This window comes from Brienomyrus brachyistius, unplaced genomic scaffold (genome assembly GCF_023856365.1).
Source record: "Brienomyrus brachyistius isolate T26 unplaced genomic scaffold, BBRACH_0.4 scaffold81, whole genome shotgun sequence".
Classification (NCBI taxonomy): Eukaryota; Metazoa; Chordata; class Actinopteri; order Osteoglossiformes; family Mormyridae; genus Brienomyrus; species Brienomyrus brachyistius.
The window spans coordinates 85,429-109,000 of record NW_026042356.1 but is presented as its reverse complement, the minus strand read 5'-3'; the positions used below and the strand labels follow the sequence as shown (position 1 = coordinate 109,000).

The window sequence follows — 23,572 nt, the reverse complement described above, 5'->3', positions numbered from 1 at the left end:
CACCCACTGCAACAGGCAATAAAAAATAAAATTAAAATATGAAAATCAGACAGGGCAGGGACATGTCAAAGTGACGAGGTCTGACTGCCGCCTACGCAGGACAGAGCATGTCTTTGGTAGGACAAGGGATGCTTATGAGAGCCTTGAAGGCCAGCTTGTCACTTCCTATCACCTTCATGCCCAAGGCCACAGTGGCCCATGGTCCAGCTCGGCATTTCCCACCCCCCAGCAGACCTGTTGGTACGGCCTGGACCCAATCCGCCCAATCAGCAGTAACTTCCTATCACCCCTCAAAAGCCTGTTGACATAGTTCACACGAGCACTTGGATGCTGAATTTCAGCTGGCTGCAAATCCCAAACGAGACAACGAAGCCAGGACCTGACACACAAGCCGACGTCCCGGGTGATTCCAGACAAAGAAGCGGGCGCAAACGAATCATTTTTCCCCTCTAGACGTGAGGGCGTGGATGTTTATCTTATAAATATTTTTCCAGCCCTTGAGTAACTGCAAAATATCGAATAAACATCTTAAAACTAGGGTTTGCTGCAGAAAGTACAGGACCCCATGTTGAGTTTTTGGCCACAGCTAGCAGACAGACCTACACGGGTCAGGAGCAGCCTGACACTGATCGGTCATCAGGTGAGAACAGCAGTCTGCTGATCTGTAAGCCACAGAAGCAGAGGTAGTTCCGTCATGGAGCTTTCCAGATGGGCATTCACTGGATAAAGCAGGTAATAACACGGAAATCAGATTAAACCATGATGTAAAGCCATTGGGGGGGGGGGTCAACCACACTCAGACCAGGGAGCCCCAGATGCTGACAGAGCAGTGAAATGAACCCATTAGTACCGATTCATAAGTGAGAACTAAGGTCCTGGGCTGGTGGTCACCATTTTTCACTTTGGGTAAACAGAACGATCACTCCGACATTTCGTCTGTTTACGACGGCTTTCTGTTCGCTTTTCAAGTTCGCTACGGAACGTGGGGAATCAGGGACGAAAACCTTTGCTCTGAATGTACTAAACGTCAAGCTCTGCTCTGCTCCTTGAAACGCCTTCCTAAAGTACATTCCAGAAGTTAATTTCAGTATACTGGGCAGAAACAGATGCCGGGTTCTTACTGCCGAAAGGCCAAGAGAAAGTTTAAGACAGAGCCAGAGGGTCTGTGGGAGACATGGAGAATTACCAGGTGATCAGCTTTATGTTTCCACTGTAGTGAAGAACATCACCCTCTTCTTCATTAAGAAACGGAACTGATGTGCCAGATAGCACCACAGCGATAACATTCATACCCCATGTCACAGCGAGCACAGCATCCATGTGCGTCACTGAGGTACTTTACAAAGCCTCCACAGGGGACGCTCTCGCACTGGGCAGCCACGAGCCCCATCAGGCTCTACTATTATTCAGGAGCACAATCAGTGGGACACCCTGACATCGACTACACAGCACCTGACTCTGCCACTGTCACTCCCACCCTGACAAGCCGCCTACCACAAGCAGCTCACAGTGCACTGGCAGTGGGCTCTGCCGCTGTCACTCCCACCCTGACTAGCCGCCTACCAGAAGCAGCTCACAGTGCACTGGCAGTGGGCTCTGCCGCTGTCACTCCCACCCTGACTAGCCGCCTACCAGAAGCAGCTCACAGTGCACTGGCAGTGGGCTCTGCAACTGCCACTCCCACTCTGACAAGCCGCCTACCAGAAGCAGCTCACAGTGCACTGGCAGTGGGCTCTGCAACTGCCACTCCCACTCTGACAAGCCGCCTACCAGAAGCAGCTCACAGTGCACTGGCAGTGGGCTCTGCCACTGTCACTCCCACCCTGACTAGCCGCCTACCACAAGCAGCTCACGGCGCACTGGCAGTGGGCTCTGCCGCTGACTAGCTGCTTACCAGAAGCAGTGCACAGCGCACTGGCAATGGTCTGTTTCATTTATGTGACCCAGCAAAATGCCTCATCTACAGCGACTGCAACAGCCCAAGGTCAGAGCTGGAGTCAAGGAGGCGGTGTGAACCACAGACATAGACAAGCAGGCAGAGATAGACAGACTCGCATGCAAACAGGCATGTGTGCAAACACAGACAGGCAGGGACAGAGACAGGCAGGGACAGAGACAGGCAGGGACAGAGACAGGCAGGGACAGAGACAGTAAAAGACAAGCATAGGCAGAGTAAAAATCATGTGCTTCCCGCCCTGTGGCAGAGATTATAGCACTCTGGCTATAATTCCCAGTCCTGGCGGCCATGTCCAAGTCCTACTGGTACCATGCACACCTGAACCCCCCCCCCCCCCCCCCGGTATAGGGGTGTCCAGGTAGCACCTTCTGCCCCCAGGATGGTCTCTGATCGCTCTGCTACTCACTCTGCTCCTCTGATGCGCTCGCTAGACAGAAGTGGAAAACCTACCTCTAGATTTATTTGACATATTTTTCATTGTCCACTTAACTTTCCAATGCTTAAGAATAAAAAAATCTGCAGTTTGAATGTACACACCACAGGTTTTAGCCAAAGGTTTGACTGGTAGAAACTCTAGTTTCTAAATGACCTACCAGCCACATCATTCTATGGCTTAAAAGCTGTTGTGCAGATCAGACCAGTCTGGGTGGCGAACATCTACACAGGAAAACAAAAACACAGCAGCGTGCAGCCAATCGGCACTGTCCCGGAACGTGCCCTGGAAACAGACCCTAAATAATCTCCCCATAAGTCAATTTAGCATGACATTATGTCACTCTTTCCTTCCAGTGTGAGCAGCACTGGTTTCTATGACGATGGCATGCCTACGGACAAACGTGAGTGGGTTTTCCAGGGGTCCTCGTGTACAGAGCGCGTCATCGTCCCGTTACTGGTGGTAGAGAAACCCAGGCTGAGCCGAGAGCGATGAGGCGGACGGCGGCGCCCCCCGGCCCAACCCCCAACTTTGGATCAACCACACAGAGTCGCTACTGCGTTTCCATCCAGCTGGAGCGAGCAGGCTGGGAAGTACAAGCGGACACACCGGTGCCCCCAGGGGCCTGATAGGGGCCTGCACCCCCCCTCCCCCCGCCAACCCCCTCCCCCATCAGCCAGTCTCTTTTAAAAGATAAAACTGGATTGTTTAAGCCTGGCATGACTCCCGAAATCCCAAAGCCAGGGGCGAGTCAGGGACTCTCATTCCAGGTCTCTACGTGGACAGAATGAAGACCACTGACAGAAAGGGAGCCGGGTTCCATGGCCTGGCTGCCCCCCCCATACTCCCCCACCTCCTAGCCCCAGCGAGACTCAGAGCATAGAACATGCCAGTAAGGATTAGCGCGACGGCGGGGAGCCTCACGCTCCGGCGGGTGGGGGGGGTGGGGGTCCCTTACGCCCTGACACCCGGGAGATGGAGTCACCTCATGCTTTCATGCACGACCTGTAAGATGCTTTACGATAAATGAAGAGCCACACCGATTGGCCAGGGCACGTGTTTCCGATTAGTTTTGGATGCATTTCAGCCAAACTTTATCAACAACTGTATTTGTAAGACTTTGGGCGACAGTAGCCAACACTGTACTTTCAAGTGAAGAAGTAAACAGATAAAATGATCAAGTTGGCCACATCTTTGGGCTCCTGCAGTCAAACTCGTCCCGTTAAAACCCCAGGACTCAACCAGAGCGGCGTGGACATCTGCCAGGATCCTACGGCCCCGTTTCCAGGAGCACGCACCGCCCCCCACCCCGCCGGCTCACTCGCACCGCCCCCCACCTGCCCCGCCTCTGACGTCTCCCCAGGGAGACACCTGCCATATGCAGACTCACTCACACACCCAGCAAATCGCCAAGTCAATGGGGCTCACTGGCCTGATGACGCGGGGCCTTGTCATACCTCAATATCGCTCATTTTCGTTTCCCCAAAGAGTCCAGAATGCGTTTAAGTACACAGACGTGTCAGAGCACAGTGTCACGTTCATTAGCGCAGGTACTTAAAATACGCCGTAATCCAAGAAGTGCCCCGGCTGCTTAGTGCCACTGTGCCAGAGAGCCCGCAGTGAGCGGGATAGCTGTTATTTACACACTGCGTATAATTCGCCAATAGCCAGCTCAGATTCCCCTGCTGGTTCTTGGGGATGATGCTGTCCTCAAAGCGGGGGGGGGGTTAGGAAAGGGGGCCCCCAGACAATTTCCAGAAAGCATGTATAAAATTTTAAGAATGTGAAAAAGATTCCATTTTAACCATGTCCTGCTAACGTATCCTAATGGTGAGGGACTACATCTACTGTAAGCCCCCCCCCCCCCCCCCCCCCCAGTAGCCGAAACAGAGGCCACGGGTCTCTAACACTTACTTTGTTGGTCGTGGGCTGCAGTTTGAGAAGCCACACCCCCAAGCCACTGTCACATGGCCTTACGCTGTATGACCTTTGGCATCACACTGCATTTATTAACTGCAGACATTATTCATTATTCACTTATTTTTATAATTCATAACACTCCGAGGCACTGAAGTTTGTGGCAAACCACTGCTACATCATTTATATAAAACGATACATGAAACAGGGAAGGAAGGAAGAACAAATGAAAGAACCAAAAACTGCCAGGTAGGGAGAAAATTAAGCTCTGGGGGTCCAAGACGAACCATCCAACCATTCAATCCCCCCCCCGCCTACTTTAATTAAAGCCAGGTGTGAACTGAACTGTGGTGAGGGTCCATCAGAAAGCCAGCTCTCCAGGCAGGTCTGCACACGCCAGCAGACTGCAGGCTGCACCAATGGCATCACAGCACATGATGTACTATGTATTTACTGTGACTGTAGTCATTAAACGTGCTGCATGTCCCCATACCTGCTACGGAAAGTAATTTCCCTGCTGAAGACCCAAAAGGTCCCCCTCCCTACCCACACAGCGTTTATGGTGACATCCAGAGCGGGGGGGTTAGGTTAGCAAACATACCACAAAGCTGTACTCCCTCTCGGTCCTGCTGCGCGACACCCCCCTCAGCACGATCTTCTCGATGTACACGGCTGAAGGCGCATGGAGAGAAGAGGGCGGAAAGACACACAGAGGGACGGGGATGAGAACCAGCACGTCTACAGGCAGAGTTCATGTACCATTAGGGTGTTTGCCGTGTGGGTTGTGCTGCATCGCTCTACAATGATGGTGCCAACAGGCGGGGATGCACTGCTTCACTGTATAGTGATGGTGCCTTGCAGGGAGTGGAAGTGCTGTTTCACTGTACAATGACGGTGCCCCATGGGTGGGGATGTGCAATTTCACCACACAATGATGGTGCCTCACGGTCAGTGATGTGCTGCTTCACTGGATGATGACAGTGCCGAATAATCAAAGGGCTTTACCTTCTTTTTGGAAGCTCCTTGCCGGAGGCTGGCCAGGTCTGGGTGACTGAGCTCTGCTGGTCATTTTGGTCTCAGTGCTGGGGGAGAGGTAATCCCGTTTTGGAAGCTTGTTCTGTAGAGGAAGGGGGAGGGGGGGGGGAATACGTCAGAGTCACACGGCTGATCAGATAGAGTAACACGCGTCAAACCTGGAAGCGGGAGGGACTACAACAGGAGACTGGAAAGAGGCTCTCGTAAGCCCACCTCTATTGGGGGGGGGGGGGGGACACGTGCTTCTAGAAACATCCCCCACGCTCATTAAAGCAAAAAGACAATCAGATCTGACAGTGGTGGGACAGCAGATCAGCCAGGAGGTCAGTACAGCGCAGGGTCTGCCCAAAGGGCGGCATTCAGGGTGGAAGCAGGCGAGCCCAGAAGCAGCAGAGGGGGTTGGGGGGGGGTCACCTCTATTCACAGGAGCAGATTTAAGCAGAGGACAGTACCGTGCTTACGGGGAGGGGGGGTTAGGCTACAGACAGTCTCCACCACAGTCAAATCGCCCACACTAATGACTGCTGCTGACGCGACTGCAAAGGACAGGCGGCCAACAGCCATCCGTCCAGCACTAGCCTCCCGGCCGGGCACCACGCAGCCAGCCTCCATACCAGACTGAGACAGACCCACAGAGACTGGATAACTCAAGCTGTGGTTAACGTGAAGTGCAATCATACCTAAGGTGAACAGCTGGACTTCCACTATGCAGTTACATCTATGACAGAAGGTTACAACCTACAGCCCTAAGTCAACAATCTTCATGTGCAACAACTCCTCGTTATGCAGACACTGATTAGTAAACTTGTTCTGGCTTAGTTCACAAAGTTATATGAAATGTATAGCCAAAGGGCTAAATTAACTAAATAACCCACCAATACAAAGAGACAAAAAAAGTTGTATTTACTTAAATACCAATGAAAGTTTCATTTATTAAATAAAACTATGTCAGATTCATGAATTATATATGCCAAAGTTTTGATTTTCATCGATACTGAACATCAGTTCATGGACTTCAGTGATTAGCGACTGACATAACCAGTCATCAGGGATGTTCCTGTAATCCACCCTTTACCCACAGCCATGTGGTTTGACAGCTTCTGGCTGGCAGACAGGAAATAAGTAGAAACTACAGGAAGATGCAGAACCAGCAGGGACAGAAGTCACATCACTGCAAGTGACGATTCCACCTTACAGACGACAGCAAGAGAATTCAACTGTATTATGTAGGTCAGGTACGGCCTGACAACAGATAGTAACAGCAGACTTATCTGGTATCTACTGACTGTCTCAGCCCCTGATCCTGAATAGTTCTCAGAGCCTAGGAGAAGGATCTTCCATGTCAAGTGACTGCAAGATAGAGGAAAGCGATTGGAGGTGAGAATTTAGGGGGTGCCGTGGATGACAAGCCTGCGTATTCAAGGCCACCGGCAGATTCATCACCATGATCTGGATGGACGTTGGGAAACGATTCCAGACCAACAGTAGATGAGAACACCAGCCCCCCCCTCCCCCCGAAGATATTTAAGAGTAAAGGGCTAACTAACAAACACAGAGTTGAAGGTGGAGACAAAGAGGAGAGTAACAGGCACCAACCATCCATAGCTGAGCAGCGTTAATGTGAATGACATTAAGCAGGCTGAAGAGCCTGAAGGGGCCATGCGGCAGACGGTCATTACAGGAAGCGGCAAGGGGAAGCTTCCAGAAAATGCATCACAAATGGGTGTCAGCTGGAATACTCCAGAGATGAGCTCAGGAAGGCCACTCAAACGGCCAGCGAGCAAAGCACTATCCTCCGTCAAGAGAACCAGTGACGAGAACTACAAATGACATCATCTCACTTTGGGGGCTGGAGAATGCCGGCAGAGTACGTGAGAACTGCCTGCTTCCCCGAGGAAATATCTGGCGGAGACCCCCAGTCCCCACAGAGTAACTACATTTACACATGGAAAGTCCAGTTATTCGGAGTAAGGGATGTAGTATCTGAGCCTTGATAGGACTGACACAAAACTATTAGGAAAGCATGAATACCCTCAGTTTCAGAGTTCTAACCTACCGTTACATATTTTTGCTCTGGCTGTTAGCTAGTTTGTCATATTACATGTTTATTATCAAGTCACCTGACATTTGGGTTTCGGTATTAACACCTTACTACAAAAAAATACAGGAATAGAGGTTAACCTCGGCCGAAGAACCAGCAACAAGGGATTAAGAACTGTTATTGCCAAACGGCATCTAAATATACAAAGGTGCAGATTCTCTCCCTTTCCAGAGGAACCCCTGCCGAAAATAGCCGCCTCCGAAATACTCGCATTTTAAATAATCAGGGATGAAATTCGCAGGGCGGTACCCATTCTCACGGAACGCAATCATCATTGGCTGAGCCTTCAAGTGACACTTTGACGTTTCAACGCGGGCCTTCTCCCGTGAGCTGTCAATCGCGCAGAAGCTTTGCACTGATAGGTCCGACTCACAAAAATGCCAACGCCCATTATTTAAATTGCAATCTCGAATTGACCAGCCGCCCACATGAGAGAAGCCCTGCGAAAGCCAAACGGGAGTATCGTTATTTAATGTCGACTTTCACATAAATACATAATAAACCAGTCAACAAGGGATTTCGCATTCTTAATTCGGCCTAATCCGCCCTAAATCCCACCGATCGTGGCAGCTACGGCTAGAAGGAACCTACTGGGCAGAGCCACCCGCAGATGTAGGCATTCCCGAAATACCCATTAAGCCCCGTGTAACGCAGAGGCACCGCACTGGGCACGGGGAAGTCACCGGATACACCCCAGGCCTACCCCCCACAGGCCGACAATAACATTTCAGGATCGATCAAACACCCTACGGGCCGGTTACAGCTCCGCTGAAGGCGGAGCGGGGCGTTACGCGGCCACTAGCCCGTCAGCCCAAACGTGTCCGATACAGCGGCTGCTGCCGGCGGCGGCTCTCTGATCGCCCATTACCCGAGCGCTGGCACCGTGCTGGCGGTCTCTCCTCTCCTCTTCCATCACTTTCTCCAGCTGAACCCTGATAGTCTCCCTCTGGTGAAACGGGAAGGCCGGGTGCAGGGAGGCCATGGTAAAAAGCAGCGCCAGCTGCTCCGGGGCACCGTACCCCGCCTCCGGCTTAGGCCCGCAGCAGGGCTCCGCTCTGCCCGCGTCGAAATGCTGGGAGTCCCGGCGGGACGGCACGGGCAGGCCGTAGCTTTTAGTGCTCAGCGCCGAATCCACATGGCTCAAAATGCGGAAGAGTATCCCAGCGCACTCCCGGTTCTCGGATCCCAGGAGGGAGAGGGAGACCAGCAGCTTGGAGCGCACCACCGGTTCGCCAATGTCCGCCAGGAGGCCCAGCTCGCTCGGGCTGTTCGCCCTGATCTCGAAGTCCCGGAGGACGTGGAAGTCCTTCCGCGCCAGGTCCTCCAGGCAAGAGCCCAAGAATCGCAGTTCCAGCGGCTGGCACATGTGCAGCAGCCCGCACATGAACTCGATCCGCCTGGCTGGACTCAGGTGCAAGCCGAACCACTCGAAGACCGCCTCCTTATCCAGCTGGAGCAGGGGGCATCCCAGCGTCCGTGCGGCGTCCTCCGACCTGTTGGAAGGCGTGTGCGGAGCCGATCCTGGGATGTGCAGCCCGCCGCCGGTCCCGTCCTGCTCGTCCTCGGCCATCCCCCCTTCCTCCGCCGTTCTCCCGGGCAGCTTCATTTTAAGCATTATCAACTCAGCGGGATCGGCAATAAAGCGACTATCAAGAATATAAGCACATCATTCGCTCTACTCTCCCCTTTGTATCGCAGAGCTAAATCGACGGGAAAGTTTTGCTTTTTTTCGACAACTTGTACCCAAAAAAATCACAGTGACACTCGGCGTTATGGCTGTGGCCAGCTTACTAGTTAGCTCGATCAGGGGAGTCTGCTTTGCTCCCCAAATTCACGTCAATCGAGACAGGGGCTCCTCCCCTTTCTATCTAAACCACTGGGTCCTAAACAGCCCTCAGTACGCAAAGTGCGCAAATTACCCATTGTGCGTAGTGCATGTGCGCAAACTACCCTGAGTGCATAACCTAGGCTGTCAACGTAAAGTGCGTAAAATACCCCGTGCGCTCAATGCACGTAATCTAGCCTGAGTACGTAAAGTCTGTTAACTTATCCCGAATGCGTAACCAATATTGCGTAGTACTCTAAGTACGTACTCCGAAAGCGCGCAGTGCGTAGGTACTGTGGGTCAGAGTAGAGAGAATCTATGATAAACTGTATAAAATGAATGCCCTGGACAGATGTGAAAAAGTAATTACAGTTTTTTACAGTCTCTTTTATAAACACAAACGCGCTACAATACAAAGGAGTAACAACTAGACGATGGTGGTCGTAATCTGTGTTGTTCGTAAAATAACTGAATCGATTGTCTCCGTTTTAATTTCACGTGAAGAAATATCTGTTTATTCGAACCGTTAGTGGAAAAACATGAAATGGGAGAAATCTGGAGTTCTCAGGGCGTCCAGTCGTCATTAATTTCAAAGAGAAGACAATAATTAAGGTATAAAGCTTCTAATTTAATTATAGTGTTGACTAACACTGCCATCTGCTGGCAATAAATGCTTAAACTAGAAAAGAATACAATAGAATAGAGTAGATTGTCTTCACAATTCGACGTGACACGCTAAACACACGCAGGACCGCCAGCTCTCACTCATTAAAATACCCGTTACAAAATATCGTATTCGGCGCCATCTATTAACTTTTTTGTGTAGACCCCGAATACAAAACGACATCACTTTTTCAGACGTCTGTTGAGGAAAAAATAACGTGTTATATTCCGGTCAACATGGTAAATATAAATAGATGTGCAGCGTTTTGGCAAGTTACTGCACCGAAATCATGGTTATTCGCTATTACCCTGTTTTTTCCTAATATCACACAGTTATTTCGTATTACACAGTTATCTTATTGCACAGTTTTCATAATATTACACAGTTGTTGAATCGAGTGTGTCTTGTTAGTGTGACGCTCTTTTCTTGACTGGGGTTCGTTAGGCTTCGAGGTTTATTTAGGAATGAGGCCGGAGACTGTATGTGGATGTATATATATATATTTACTCCCCTGATCTAAAATAACAAGAACATATACAGCTCCGCTCAGCGCTACGCATTTCCCGCTACTTTTCTTCTCCCCTCTCCCGCGCCAACTCTCTCCTTTTATTTCCTCCGTCACCTCATCTCACCACCGCGCTCCATCCGCGAGCCCCAACAAAGCAGACCCTCTTCCCCCTCAACACCAAATTACTCTTACATATACTCTCCTTCCCAAAAAAGAAATGTCCTCATTTCAAAAAAAAAACAAACAAACAAAAAAAAATTACAATCAAGGGAGCGAACTAACATTGTAACAGATGCATTCACCCAAGGAGGACAAGAGGGATAAAGTAGTGACAGTACAAGGAACTTCCGTATTGGCACTCCTAGGAACAGCCTGACAGGAATCAGCCAAAACCAGGGCTGTGGTGTCGTTCCCCTGGTGTAAAGTATGTACAAAGCGAAATCCCCAAATATAATTCCAAAACAGTCAGATACAACATAGTCCGGAGTATTGAGGTCCATCAATAAAGCTGGAAATCACGAAGGTGGCCCGGCAGGCGGGTCTTCCGGCGAGGAAGAGTCAACGAGGACTGCGATGCAGACATCAGGTTCCCGCCCTCCGACGACACTTCTGTTGCAGGTGGGGGTGGTGCAAATATGTCAGGTACAGGGTCCAATCCAGGGGCCTCGTGTGGTCCCGTGGGGTGTACTGGCGGCATCAGGCAGGGAGGTGGCGCAACAGATGACAGGCCAGGGCCATGTGCGTCTGGTGTAGCAATGGGGGAAGAGTTTTGGATCGTTGTACCCTCTGACGATAGATGGGATGTAGGCAATTGTGGTGACCGGGGGTAGGGCACAGGCCACAAAGGGCAATGCAGCCCTGACTTAACAGGCTGACTGGTTAACGTGAATGTAGGGAGGGGGTCAGCAGAAGGAACAGAGTTGGGGCCAGTGTGATAAGGTTTAAGACGGTTGTAATGTAAAATCTTTGGTTTGCTGTTTGGCTGAGAGGGATTCCGAATTTGGAAATTAACAGGGGGTAGTCCATCCCTGACTGATATGGCGCGTAACACTACATAGGGTCCAACCCAGCGGGGTGCAAGCTTGTTGCGACGATGCGCCGGATCATCAACCAACACTAGATCCCCTGCCTTGTATGGGGCGTACCTCATGTGTCGGTCATAGTGCTGCTGTTGAGAGGCCTGAGCCTTATCCCTAAATGCTGAAGCTGCACGATAAGCCTGGCTTAAACGGCGACGAAGAGAGGACACGTATGCCGCAAGGGTGCCAGGTGTGGCAGCGGTCAAGGGACTGTGTGTCTGAAAAGCATCAATAGGGACCCTTGCCTCTCGGCCATGAGCCAGATAGAATGGAGTAAAGCCTGTGGATGAATGAGTTGTGGTGTTGTAGGCCAGCGCTACCTGGGGTAAATGTTCATCCCAATCCCTACCGCAGTCAAAAAGGTACTTCGATAGCTCATCCTTCAGCACACGGTTCTGCCGCTCCACCGCCCCATCACACTGCGCGTGATAAGGGGATGTCCGAAGTTTTGTGATGGACATTAAGCTACAGAGGTGCTTTATGAGGTCTGATTCGAACTGACGACCCTGGTCTGAATGTAAAGCTTCTGGGACCCCATGTTGGGGAAGGTAGTGGTCGAATATGCAACGAGCCACGGTGATCGCCGTTTGATCTTTCAGGGCATACAGGTTGACAAACTTCGTGTAGAGATCAAGCATGACTAACACGTAGTGGTACCCTTTTGAGGACACCGGTAGCTCTGTTAGGTCAGCGGCGACAATCTGAAATGGGTGGGTTGGAGAAATGGAAACAAGGGGGGCTTGCAAGCGAGGGACTGGGGAACGCCGGGACTGACAAGCTGCGCAGCACTGGCAGTGACGAGCCACGTCAGATGACATGTAGGGCCAATAGAAGGAACGCGTTGCCTTGTCAATCGTTTTCGCATAACTAAAATGACCGGACGCTGGGTGACCGTGCATCAGGTATAGGACCTTGGGAACAAGGGCTCGCGGTATAACCCCCTGGTGGCAGACGGCACGCCCAGATGGACGATAGAGATGCCTGCATAAAATTCCATCACACAGAGAAAGACGAGGAAACTGCGACCACAGTTTCCTCAATGTCGGGGAAGCAGCTCGCAGACGCCACAGGGGGGGTCTCGTGCCATTTTCCAACCAGGCAACCACAACCGCCAGGTCTGGATCATCTCGTTGGTGTTTGCCCAACTCCAGATCACTATGTATCTGCACCAAGCTTGCAGTGGCGTACGGCAATGTACAACCCAGAGAAGTAGGTGTGGTCGTGGTGACAATGGGCTCGACCAGTGTAGCCCCCGGCTGTAGTGTAGAAAAATCTGCAGAAGTCTGAGTGGCGACTGTAACGGAAGTCGGGTGGGAAGCATCCGGGGAACAAGGTATGTCAAAGGGGACCTCTGCAGGGCGGCGGGACATAGCATCGGCGTTTAGGTGTTTCGGACCAGCACGATGGACAATTGCCCAATCATAGAGGTCAAGTTCCACAGCCCAGCGTGCTCGCCTGCCCGTGGGGTCGTGATCTAGGGGAATTTTTTTTAGCCCAACTAGTGGCTTATGATCCGTCACAATTGTAAAAGGATGATAAGCCAAATAGTGACGGAAGTGCCGCACAGACCACAGGACTGCATAGAGCTCCCTGTCGAACGTGGACCATTTACGCTCCGAGGCCGAGAGTACATGGCTGGCGTAAGAGATGACATGTTCTGTGCTGCCAATGACCTGACATAAGACCGAGCCTATTGCATGATGGGAAGCATCCGTATGTAGAATGAATGGTATTGAGAGATCCGGGAAAGCCATGACAGGTGGGGACGTCAGGGCCCCTTTCAGGGACCGGAAAGCCTCCTCAGCCCTGTCACACCATACAAATGGTACCCCTTTACGGGTCAAGTGATGTAAGGGTTCTGCAATATGAGCGTAATCTTTGATGAACCGTCTGTAGTAAGAGCAGAGACCCAGAAACGCCCGTACGTGGGTGGCAGAGTGAGGAACTGGCCATGTGGACACTTTGTGTGTGTTAGAGGGGTCAGGCTCCACTCCGGCACTGGACACGCGATGTCCCAAAAATGTGACGGAGGAGCGCGCCAAACAACACTTAGATGGCTTAAGCTTCAGACCCGCAGCGCGAAATCGTTCAAAGACTTCCTGGAGGTGCTTGAGGTGTTCATCAAAGCTGACACTGTAGACGATTATATCGTCCAAATAAATCAGACAAATGCTCCAGTGCAAACCACGCAGCACCAACTCCATAAGCCTCTGAAAGCTCGGAGGAGCATTAGAAATCCCCATAGGCATAACTCGAAACTGGAATAAACCAGTGCCCGTCGAAAAAGCCGTTTTTTCCTTATCCTTGGGGTCAAGAGGTATTTGCCAATAGCCAGCTGTCAGATCAATGGTGCTAAAAATTCGTGCACCAGCTACACGATCCAGCGTGTCATCAACACGTGGAAGAGGATGCGAGTCTTTAATAGTGACCGCGTTCAAGCGACGATAGTCCACACAGAAACGGTATGTGCCATCTTTCTTCCGCACTAGTACGACTGGGGCGGACCACGGGCTATTAGACTCTTCAATAACACCTTGCTCCAAGAGCTTCTGTGTCTCCTGTTGAAGGAAAGTCTGGGTGCCTGGGGATGTACGATACGGCCGTAGCTTAATAGGTGAAGCAGTACCAGTATCAATTTTGTGGTGGACCAAGTCTGTACGACCATAATCGTAAGGATGGGCACTAAAAATATCAGCATATTTGGCCAGTAAAGCCTCCAGTTGAGATCTTTCCTCAACCTCAAGGCATGTCTTATTCAGATCCACCCGTGGTGGGGGGTTATGAGGAGCCTCCTGAGTATCAACTGCTGAAACCAGCGTGTACTCATCCTGTGGGCGGCCAGTGATGGAGAATACTAGCCCCAGAGGGCAGTTTTGAGCCAAGGAAACTGGTGCCGGGGAGGGGTTTACTACCCTGACCATACCCTGGCCTTGGGTGATGGATGTTAACGTTCGAGCGACCACAAGTGTCGTGGTCGGTGCAAGCTGAGGTTCGAGGATCCCCACATAAGAATCATACTGAGGGGTCGCCAGGCTGTCACTAATCACTGACACTGAAACTACCATTTCCGACAAAGGGGGCACCGTGATACCATGGGCGATGACAGCCGAGCATTGAATTGGAATGAGCTGTTGGGGCGACACAAAGGACACAACTGTATCATATAACTTGAGGTGTGCGTCAGGCACCGAGACGGTTGCTTCATGCTGACTGAAAAAGTCCCAACCTATAATTACAGGGTGGCATGAGGCACGCACAACATGAAATACATGGGTAAGGGTCAGACCACCCAGCCGTAACGGGGCAGTGACCGTACCCACCATATCCAGGAAATGACCGGTAACGGAAGAAGCAATGAGACATGGCTTGGCTATGGGCTGTGAGGCTAAGGAAGGTATGGTCTTCAAGCAGTCATGTGTAATAAGAGATAAGCCTGAGCCGGTGTCCAACAGAGCATGGAATGCTATGCCTGCGATTGTGACTGAAATGAATGGTGTCGGCAGTTCACTCTTGGCGACAGTTGGAAAATCTGCATGGACCTGGTCAACATCAGATGCTAGCATTCGGTCCACAATGCTAGCCTCTATGAGTTTCCCTGAGTGTGTGTGTGTGTGGAGTTATCAAGGTGGCGTGACGGAGAGAAATGTACCCGACGTGTTGGGTAGCAGTGGTTGGCCTGGGCAGAATGGTGCCGTGGAGGGGGAGAGGGAGACGAATGGGACCTGTGTCGTTTGTACCATGTGTCAGGGGAATGTGAAGCTGACTGCCGGCCCTCAACTCTGCCACCAGTATACCGTGCAGTTAAGGGGCGATGGCCCCAGGGGGATGAATGAGGTGAGGTGCGAATTGGACGGCGTCGGTCAGGAAGGCAGGAAACCTGCTCAAAACTGCGCCGGTGTTCGTCCTCACGGGGGCCAGAGTCATGCCGTCTACGCGGCGAAGAGGCGTGACTGAGAGGAGGTGCGTGACCTGGCTCAATCCGACGGTAGGTGGGCGATGCAGGAGATGGGCCACCGCACAGCTGACAGCAGGTCTCCCTGGACGGGAGTCGTCCCCGAACGGAGGAGTGATGTGGTAGGCTGGCACCGTCAAAGTCACGCTGATGGTTCTTCCATGACGGCTGGTGCCTGCTAGGGGAGGCATGCTCAAACACAGCACAAGAGTGGTTAGAAACACATGAAAGGCTGGCAATGCCTTGCTGGAGGTCAGCAACCTGCTGTGAGAGCCTGTCCACCGCGCTATCCCTCTGGTTCATGCAAAATTGCCTAAGATCACGAAGTTCCGTTCTAAGGTCAGTGAGAGCGCTAGGCACGTCCAAAGCCGGGACAGTAACAGAACCAACGTGTAACTGTAAGTCAGCCGGCAGTACCGGGGCCGGGGAGGTCATATTAAGAGCCATACGCGCGCGTTCGCATTGCGTAGCCACTTTAAGCGCAGCCTCCAACGTTAAAGCACCATGCTCGTGAATTTTTAACTGCAGCGCCGGCTCTAACCCCGAGACAAAACGGCGGAAAACTTCACAGCTCTGGGCCTCGCGGCCATATTGAGGAAAAGCCTCCGCTACCAAGTTAGTTAAATCGGCAGCGTAGACCTCCAAAGGTTCCTGCAGTTTACGGGGCCTTGCATTAAGATGCGCCTGAAACGTAGTCAGGAAAGGCAGCCGTCCAAAAACAGCAGCTAAACTAGTTTTCGCTAGCTCATAATTGTCCTTAACATCAGGTGGCAAGCTATGCCAGTATGAAAAGGCAGAGCCGGTGAGCTTAGCACCGAGCAGCTTAGCCCTATCGGAATGGATTTGAAAAACATCAAGCGCTACCTCGAATCGCCGAATCCAGGCACTGAAGGGCTCCGTCCCGTCTCCCGTGAAAGGAGAAGGAAGGTCGATTCGAAACGGTACCTGCGAGCGGTAGTCTGCGCCGGCTTGTTGCTGCAGCGGCTGGGGCTGTTGCGGCGCTGCGGGCACTGCCGCCTCGTTATCCGGTATGTCCTGTTGCATCTCGTTAAGGCAACCGGGGCGAAAACACGCAACTGAGCAGCGTTTAGTTTTCCTTGTCGAACTCGTGGGAATCGACGGGTATGCAAGAAATATAGGCGAGACTCGAGCGGATCCACAAAACGGCGAAAATAAAATACAACCACGAAACCGACCGCCGCTGCCACCAGTGTGACGCTCTTTTCTTGACTGGGGTTCGTTAGGCTTCGAGGTTTATTTAGGAATGAGGCCGGAGACTGTATGTGGATGTATATATATATATTTACTCCCCTGATCTAAAATAACAAGAACATATACAGCTCCGCTCAGCGCTACGCATTTCCCGCTACTTTTCTTCTCCCCTCTCCCGCGCCAACTCTCTCCTTTTATTTCCTCCGTCACCTCATCTCACCACCGCGCTCCATCCGCGAGCCCCAACAAAGCAGACCCTCTTCCCCCTCAACACCAAATTACTCTTACATTAGTTTTAGTCAGGCTGGAGTTCAGTTCTGTGATGGCGCTGGGAAAAAGTGTTCTGATCAAGAACGAGGCTTGTGGCGCCTACCTACCGGCTTCAGGGGGATGCGGTGATGGCAGAGGTGAGGTGCGTATCTGGGGAGCTTCCTGACTCTGCGGAGACAACGTGTCCTGAAGATGGCCTCGTAATTATTATTTGATAAATGCGGGCAACGCGATTTCAGTATCCGTATAATTGAACGTTTTTTCTTCGTACTATGAAGTAGAAAAGAGTTTGCTTTTCGGCGGCCGGACAGCTTAATAATTAAAATGCAAAGACGTATGAAGCCAAATTAAATACTGGGGCTTCATGTACCTCCCTCATGTACGCCCTTGGCTTCTCAAAGACAGAATACTTAAAAACACGAAGGAGAGTGTGTGATTAACAGTGTCAGAATCAAACGATATTTTCATACAAGTCGGTGTTATGATATGTTACAATATGGCGCAGTGTTTAGCGCTGCTGGTCTCGGGTTCGGTACCCGGGTCGGGCGTAGGACCTTTCTGTGTCGGGTTTCCGCCGGGGGGGTGGGGGAGAGTGCGTGATAGGTTATTTGATGATTCTAAGTTGGCCCTGTGAGTGTGTTGGCGCCTGCCTAGGGTTGGTTCCTGCCTGTACCCATTGTTCCCAGGATAGGCTCTGGTCTCCCCCGCGACCCCAGTTGGGATTAAGCGGTTATGGTGATGTGTGGATGTTTTCAGAGGAATATCATGCAACATGAGGTTAAACATATCTACATGTCAGGCAACAGCGCCACGTGCCGATCCACCCTCACATAGTGTACAAATATTTATAAGCTAATATTGTGTAAACAGGTCGGGGTCTAAGTGAAACTATAAAGTTGTGATGGTATATAAACACTACTGCGGCAGTGGATGGGAGTCTTTTCTGTGTATTTCAGCTAGAGCTCGTGCCACCACCGTTAGGCAAATGCCTACTGTTCCAGAAGCCAAAAATCTGAATTCCAAGACATTTAATCTGTTTCGTCACTAGGGGGCAATCTTGTGTCTCCGTGTAACATTGACAAATGTGACTTTTTACAAAAGTAAAATGATTCAGTTGCAGCTGCTGAGCTATACAACCATTTAACATGTTTTAATACATTTATAACCCTGATAATTAGATTGATTTTGTTTTGCGATGTCAATTTGCTCTGTGCAGAAGTACTGTTTGTACAGTGAATAACACTACATAAGTAAAGATGCATGTGGTGTCTCTATACAAAAAGAACACAGTGTCAGATGAAGAACAGCTTTAGTCCAAAGCAACATTCGAGAGAAACAAAGGGTCTATCAGAAACAGATCAACTAGGTGTAAGTGCAGCAGTTGTACTGCAATCCCAGTTGCGCAACACATGTCCAGATCATTACAATGACACCCGAACACACTGCTGATCAGCCACCTTCTGGCTTCCAAACCAGCCTGGTGTCCCTCCCTCCTCTCTTCCACCACTTCACTGTCATCCTCTGGCTCCTCGATGTCATCCGGCTCATGCTCCTGAGGAGGTGGTATGCCAGCACGGACTGCAGTGTCGTGCAGCATGGCACACACAACAATGACTGCGCAGCACCACTTCACTGTCATCTGGCTCATGCTCCTGAGGAGGTGGTATGCCAGCACAGGCTGCAGTGTTGTGCAGCATGGCACACACAACAATGACTGTGCAGCACCACTTCACTGTTATCCGGCTCATGCTCCTGAGGAGGTGGTATGCCAGCACGGACTGCAGTGTCGTGCAGCATGGCACACACAACAATGACTGCGCAGCACCACTTCACTGTCATTCAGCTCATGCTCCTGAGGAGGCAGTTTGCCAGCACGGACTGCAGTGTTGTGCAGCAAGGCACACACAACAATGATTGCACAGGACCACTTGTGGGAGAAGCATAAACACCCTGAGGACTTATGCAATCACCAGAACTGCATCTTGCAAACAGCCAGAGCACCCTCTACAACACTGCACGTTTGCCGATGTGTAGCATTGCACCTCACCTCAGTTACAGTTTGAAGACTCACCAGAGGAGTGAGGAGGTATTCACACAGGGGATATCCACTACATCTCAGTAACCAGCCACCGGCAAATCCGCACTGAGGCCACCAACTTGGCCTGCAGCTCTGCAGAATTTGAGGTAAGAAAGTATTTTTTTTTACATCATTTATTTTTGTGATTCCACTGCAAGCTTTGTACTTACATTATTCAAACTTAAAGTTTAAAACTAAAAAGCTTAAAATGTTTTACTATGTACCAGTGTGGGGGCGGCATGGTGGTGCAGTGGTTAGCACTGTCGCCTCACACCTCTGGGACCCGGGTTCGAGTCTCCGCCTGGGTCACATGTGTGCGGAGTTTGCATGTTCTCCCCGTGTCGTCGTGGGGTTTCCTCCGCGTACTCCGGTTTCCCCCCACAGTCCAAAAACATGCTGAGGCTAATTGGAGTTGCTGAATTGCCCGTAGGTGTGCATGTGTGAGTGAATGGTGTGTGAGTGTGCCCTGCGATGGGCTGGCCCCCCATCCTGGGTTGTTCCCTGCCTCGTGCCCATTGATTCCGGGATAGGCTCCGGACCCCCCGCGACCCAATAGGATAAGCGGTTTGGTAAATGGATGGATGGATGGATGGATGTACCAGTGTAAATATTTTTTATACAAGTGAGTCTAATATTGTTGCTCATAGCTCAAAGGTAAACTTGTTCACGGCTGCCACAGTCTGGAAATTTGTAACAGTGATTCTCCAGCTGCCCCCAGACCAACAACAACAACAAATTTATTTTTATATAGCGCATTATCACAACATTACATTGTCTCAAAGCGCTTTACAGCATCCTCACCCAAAGCCCCCAGTGAGTAAGCCATAGGCGACAGTGGCAAGGAAAAACTCCCTAGAAGGAAGAAACCTTGGGAGGGACCAGACTCAAAGGGGAAGCCCATCCTCCAGGGGCCGGCAGGGATAGTCAAATAGAGAGATGGTTAAGTGCCAGAGATGGGCCAAGTCACATTGTCCCCAATAAGATTTGGGAAATAACCGGAGAGCAAGGAAGATGACAAGCCAATGCCGATGCCGAGTCTTCTTCAAATCGCCAGGCAACCAGAGGTAAGGCAGCGGGTCATACATGGAAGATCAGAACGGCGAGCTGGATGCAGGGACGTCACTGGTGGTGGCGACGTCACATGTGGCCGGGTGTGCTGGATATCTTGATAGATTGAGGTCTCCAGGCATCACCCCCCAGGAGGAGTAGGGGAAATAAAATGTACAATTAGGCAAAGTAGAGGAGGCTATTGGCAGTGCTAAAAGCTAGGTGAGTACAATATGAAGTGCAATCTGACCACTTCTCAAGCCCAGCAAACTTCTGCATCGTGTGTATAGAACATTTCAAAGTCAAAGGAATACTGGGTGAAATGCATAGAGCAGGCGTGGGGAACCTGGTCCACGGGGAGCCGGTGTGGGGTTTTTGGGACGATCTCTCAGTCAGCCAATCACAGTGGGTCCCCAAGACTGGAGGTGAGAAGCACGGTTTATTATTGGCTGATGGAGAGGTCATCCCAAAAACCCGCACCCACATTGGCCCAATATAGATCATGTCCCTCACCCCTGGCATGGACTGTGTAAGGTGGGCCCATCAAGCCTGTACACCAGGACAGTGTTTCCCCTACCATTATATTAGGGGGGTGCCCCGCCCCCCCACCGGCACCTCCCCCGAAGGTGAAGTTAATGTAATTTAATTTTATTTACTATATAGCGCCAGATCGCAACAGTCATTTAAGGTTAACTTTCCTATAGAACACGTCTATATGTTGTCCGTTTAGACAAACTAAATAGTCTTTTGTTATTTATCTTATTTACACAGCTTGTCATTTTTCGTCTCTACACGGTCACGTGTTTACAGACCTCTCTCTGTATCTGTATCGCGCATGGCGGAGCTCCACCCCGATGCGTGTGCACAGACACGCGTGCACGCACACAGGTGAGCACACTCCCCCCAGCGGACAGAGAGCGCGCATCGGAAAATATGTCGCGTCAAACACCCGGTCAGCAGTGCAAACTGTGAGAGGGACCTCTCAACCATGAACAGGGTAATAAATACGTAGCGCAATGGGATTTTCTGCTTTAAACTATCACTATTTTAAGCTATCAGCTATCACTTTTAAAGCCTAACAGTTAATGTATTTGCTGGTCGAGACAAACATCCGCAATAGGCTGCAAGGAGACCATCTTGCAGCCTGCATGCGGATCTCAGTAAATGGGCCAGACGCCTCTGACTTCCCATGTCAGGAGGCTGTAGAGATGTTCTTCCAGAAGCCAGAAAGATACACTGCAGTGACAAAAGCTGCACACTTTGTGGATAATTGTCATAAAAAGAAATTCTCTGATGTTCAGTTCAGTTGTTATATTGACTGCTGTCATTAAAAGAAACACATGATCACCATGAATCCTGTCGGTGTCCGTCTGCCCCCCCGTAAACCCAGGGGAATTACTGCAGGTTCAATACACGTGTCACCACTGTGATTCTGATGGTGACTAACATGAGACACGCAGAGCAATATTTTTTCTAAATAATGATGTAATATATATACTTTTAACCAAACAGCAACCCCGTACTGTAGATCTGTTATGGAATATTATTTAGCACGTCATAACGCACAGAGAATGTAATCATTAGGAGTCTGTTAAGCAGCTGGTATAAACTGTGTAGAGAGTGACCTTGTAACCTTTAGAGAATGCAGACCAATTACTGCTGTACACAATGAGACGAAAAACAAGTATGAATTAGCACCTTGTGTTGGCTTAGAAGTTTCTGTATCTGTTAGCTATTTTGTTAGCTTTTGATGTATGAATATGTACTTTATTGGTGCTGCAGCTTATCACTATGTTGAAGGACAAATACATAATAAATTAAAGGAACACATTGAAAACACATCAGATCTCAATGGGGAAAAAATGATGCTGGATTTGATGAAAATGAAATTATCAACCTACAGAGGGCTGAATTCAAAGACTCCCTGAAAATCAAAGTGAAAAATGATGCGGCAGGCTAGTCTATTTTGCCGAAATTTCATTGCAGCAACTCAGAATCATACTCAGTAGTTTGTATGCCCCCCACGTGGTTGTATGCATGCTTGACAATGTCGGGGCATGGTCCTAATGAGACCAAATGGTGTCCTGGGGGATCTCCTCTCAGATCTGGACCAGGGCATCACTGAGCTTCTGGACAGTCTGAGGTGCAACCTGGTGGCATCGGATGAACGAAACATAATGTCCCAGAGGTGTTCTATTGGATTTAGGTCAGACGAGCGTGGGGGGCAGTCAATGGTATCAATTCCTTCATCCTCCAGGAACTGCCTGTATGCTCTTGCCACATGAGGCTGGACATTGTCGTGCACCAGGAGGAACCCAGGACCCACTGCACCAGCATAGGGTCTGACAATGGGTTCAAGGATTTCATCCTGATACCTAATGGCAGTCAAGGTGCCGTTGTCTAGCCTGTAGAGGTCTGTGCGTCCCTCCATGGATATGCCTCCCCAGACCATCACTGACCCACCACCAAACCGGTCATGCTGAACAATGCTGCAGGCAGCATAACATTCTCCATGGCTTCTCCAGACCCTTTCATGTCTGTCACATGTGCTCAGGATGAACCTGCTCTCATCTGTGAAAAGCACAGGGTGCCAGTGGCAGACCTGCAAATTCTGGTATTCTATGGCAAATACCAATTGAGCTCCATGGTGGTGGGCAGTGAGCACAGGGCCCACTAGAGGATGTTCGCCCCTCAAGCCACCCTCATGAAGTCTGTCAAACAATCAGAAACATTCACACCAGTGGCCTGCTGGAGGTCAGTTTGTAGGGCTCCAGCAATGTTCATCCTGTTCCTCATTGCACAAAGGAGCAGATACCGGTCCTGCTGATGGGTTAAGGACCTTCTACAGCCCTGTCCAGCTCTCCTTGAGTATCTGCCTGTCTCTTGGAATCTTCTCCATGCCCTTGAGACTGTGCTGGGAGACACAGCAAACCTTCTGGCAATAGCACGTATTGATGCACCATCCTGGAGGAGTTGGACTATCTGTGCAACCTCTGTAGGGTCCAGGTATCGCCTCATGCTACCAGTAGTGACACTGACCATCGGCAAATGCAAAACTAGTGAAAAAACCATCAGAAAAGATGAGGAGGGAAAAATGCCAGTGCCCCCCACCTGTGAAACCATTCCTGTTTTGGGGGCGTCTCATTGTTGCCCCTCTAGTTCACCTGTTGATAATTTCATTAATACCAAAGCAGCTGGAACTGATTAACAACCCCCTCCGCTACTTAACTGACCAGATCAATATCCCAGAAGTTTAATAGACTTGATGCTATGCTCTAATTAAAAAGTATTTCTTTAATTTTTTTGAGCAGTGTATATTATTAACGTTCCGTTTCCTCCAATAGCTAAAATAATTTCCGCGTTTCCTTGCGCAATTTATCTCTTCTAGTCACCTTATGTCAAGGAGTGTAGTGATTGTAGAGGAGACTGACCAATCAGGAATTAGCTACTTCGGGTCTTCGATTGGCTAATTATTGTGGCATAAATGTGACGCTG

General features: G+C 50.3%; 1 protein-coding gene across 3 annotated transcripts in view; it reads right to left on the bottom strand.

The window, feature by feature from the left end:
• The window catches only part of LOC125726950 (zinc finger CCHC domain-containing protein 2-like), a 30,998-nt gene extending 21,700 nt beyond the window's left edge, over window positions 1-9,298 (bottom strand). For all 3 annotated transcript variants that reach the window (XM_049003437.1, XM_049003439.1, XM_049003438.1), the window contains exons 1-3: window positions 8,312-9,298; window positions 5,313-5,424; window positions 4,909-4,979 (exon numbers count right to left, since the gene is read on the bottom strand). In XM_049003437.1, the coding sequence (XP_048859394.1) occupies window positions 4,909-4,979; window positions 5,313-5,424; window positions 8,312-9,058 (930 nt within the window). In that variant the 5' untranslated portion in view covers window positions 9,059-9,298. The remainder of the gene's footprint in view (window positions 1-4,908; window positions 4,980-5,312; window positions 5,425-8,311) is intronic.
• Window positions 9,299-23,572: the final 14,274 nt, after the last annotated feature.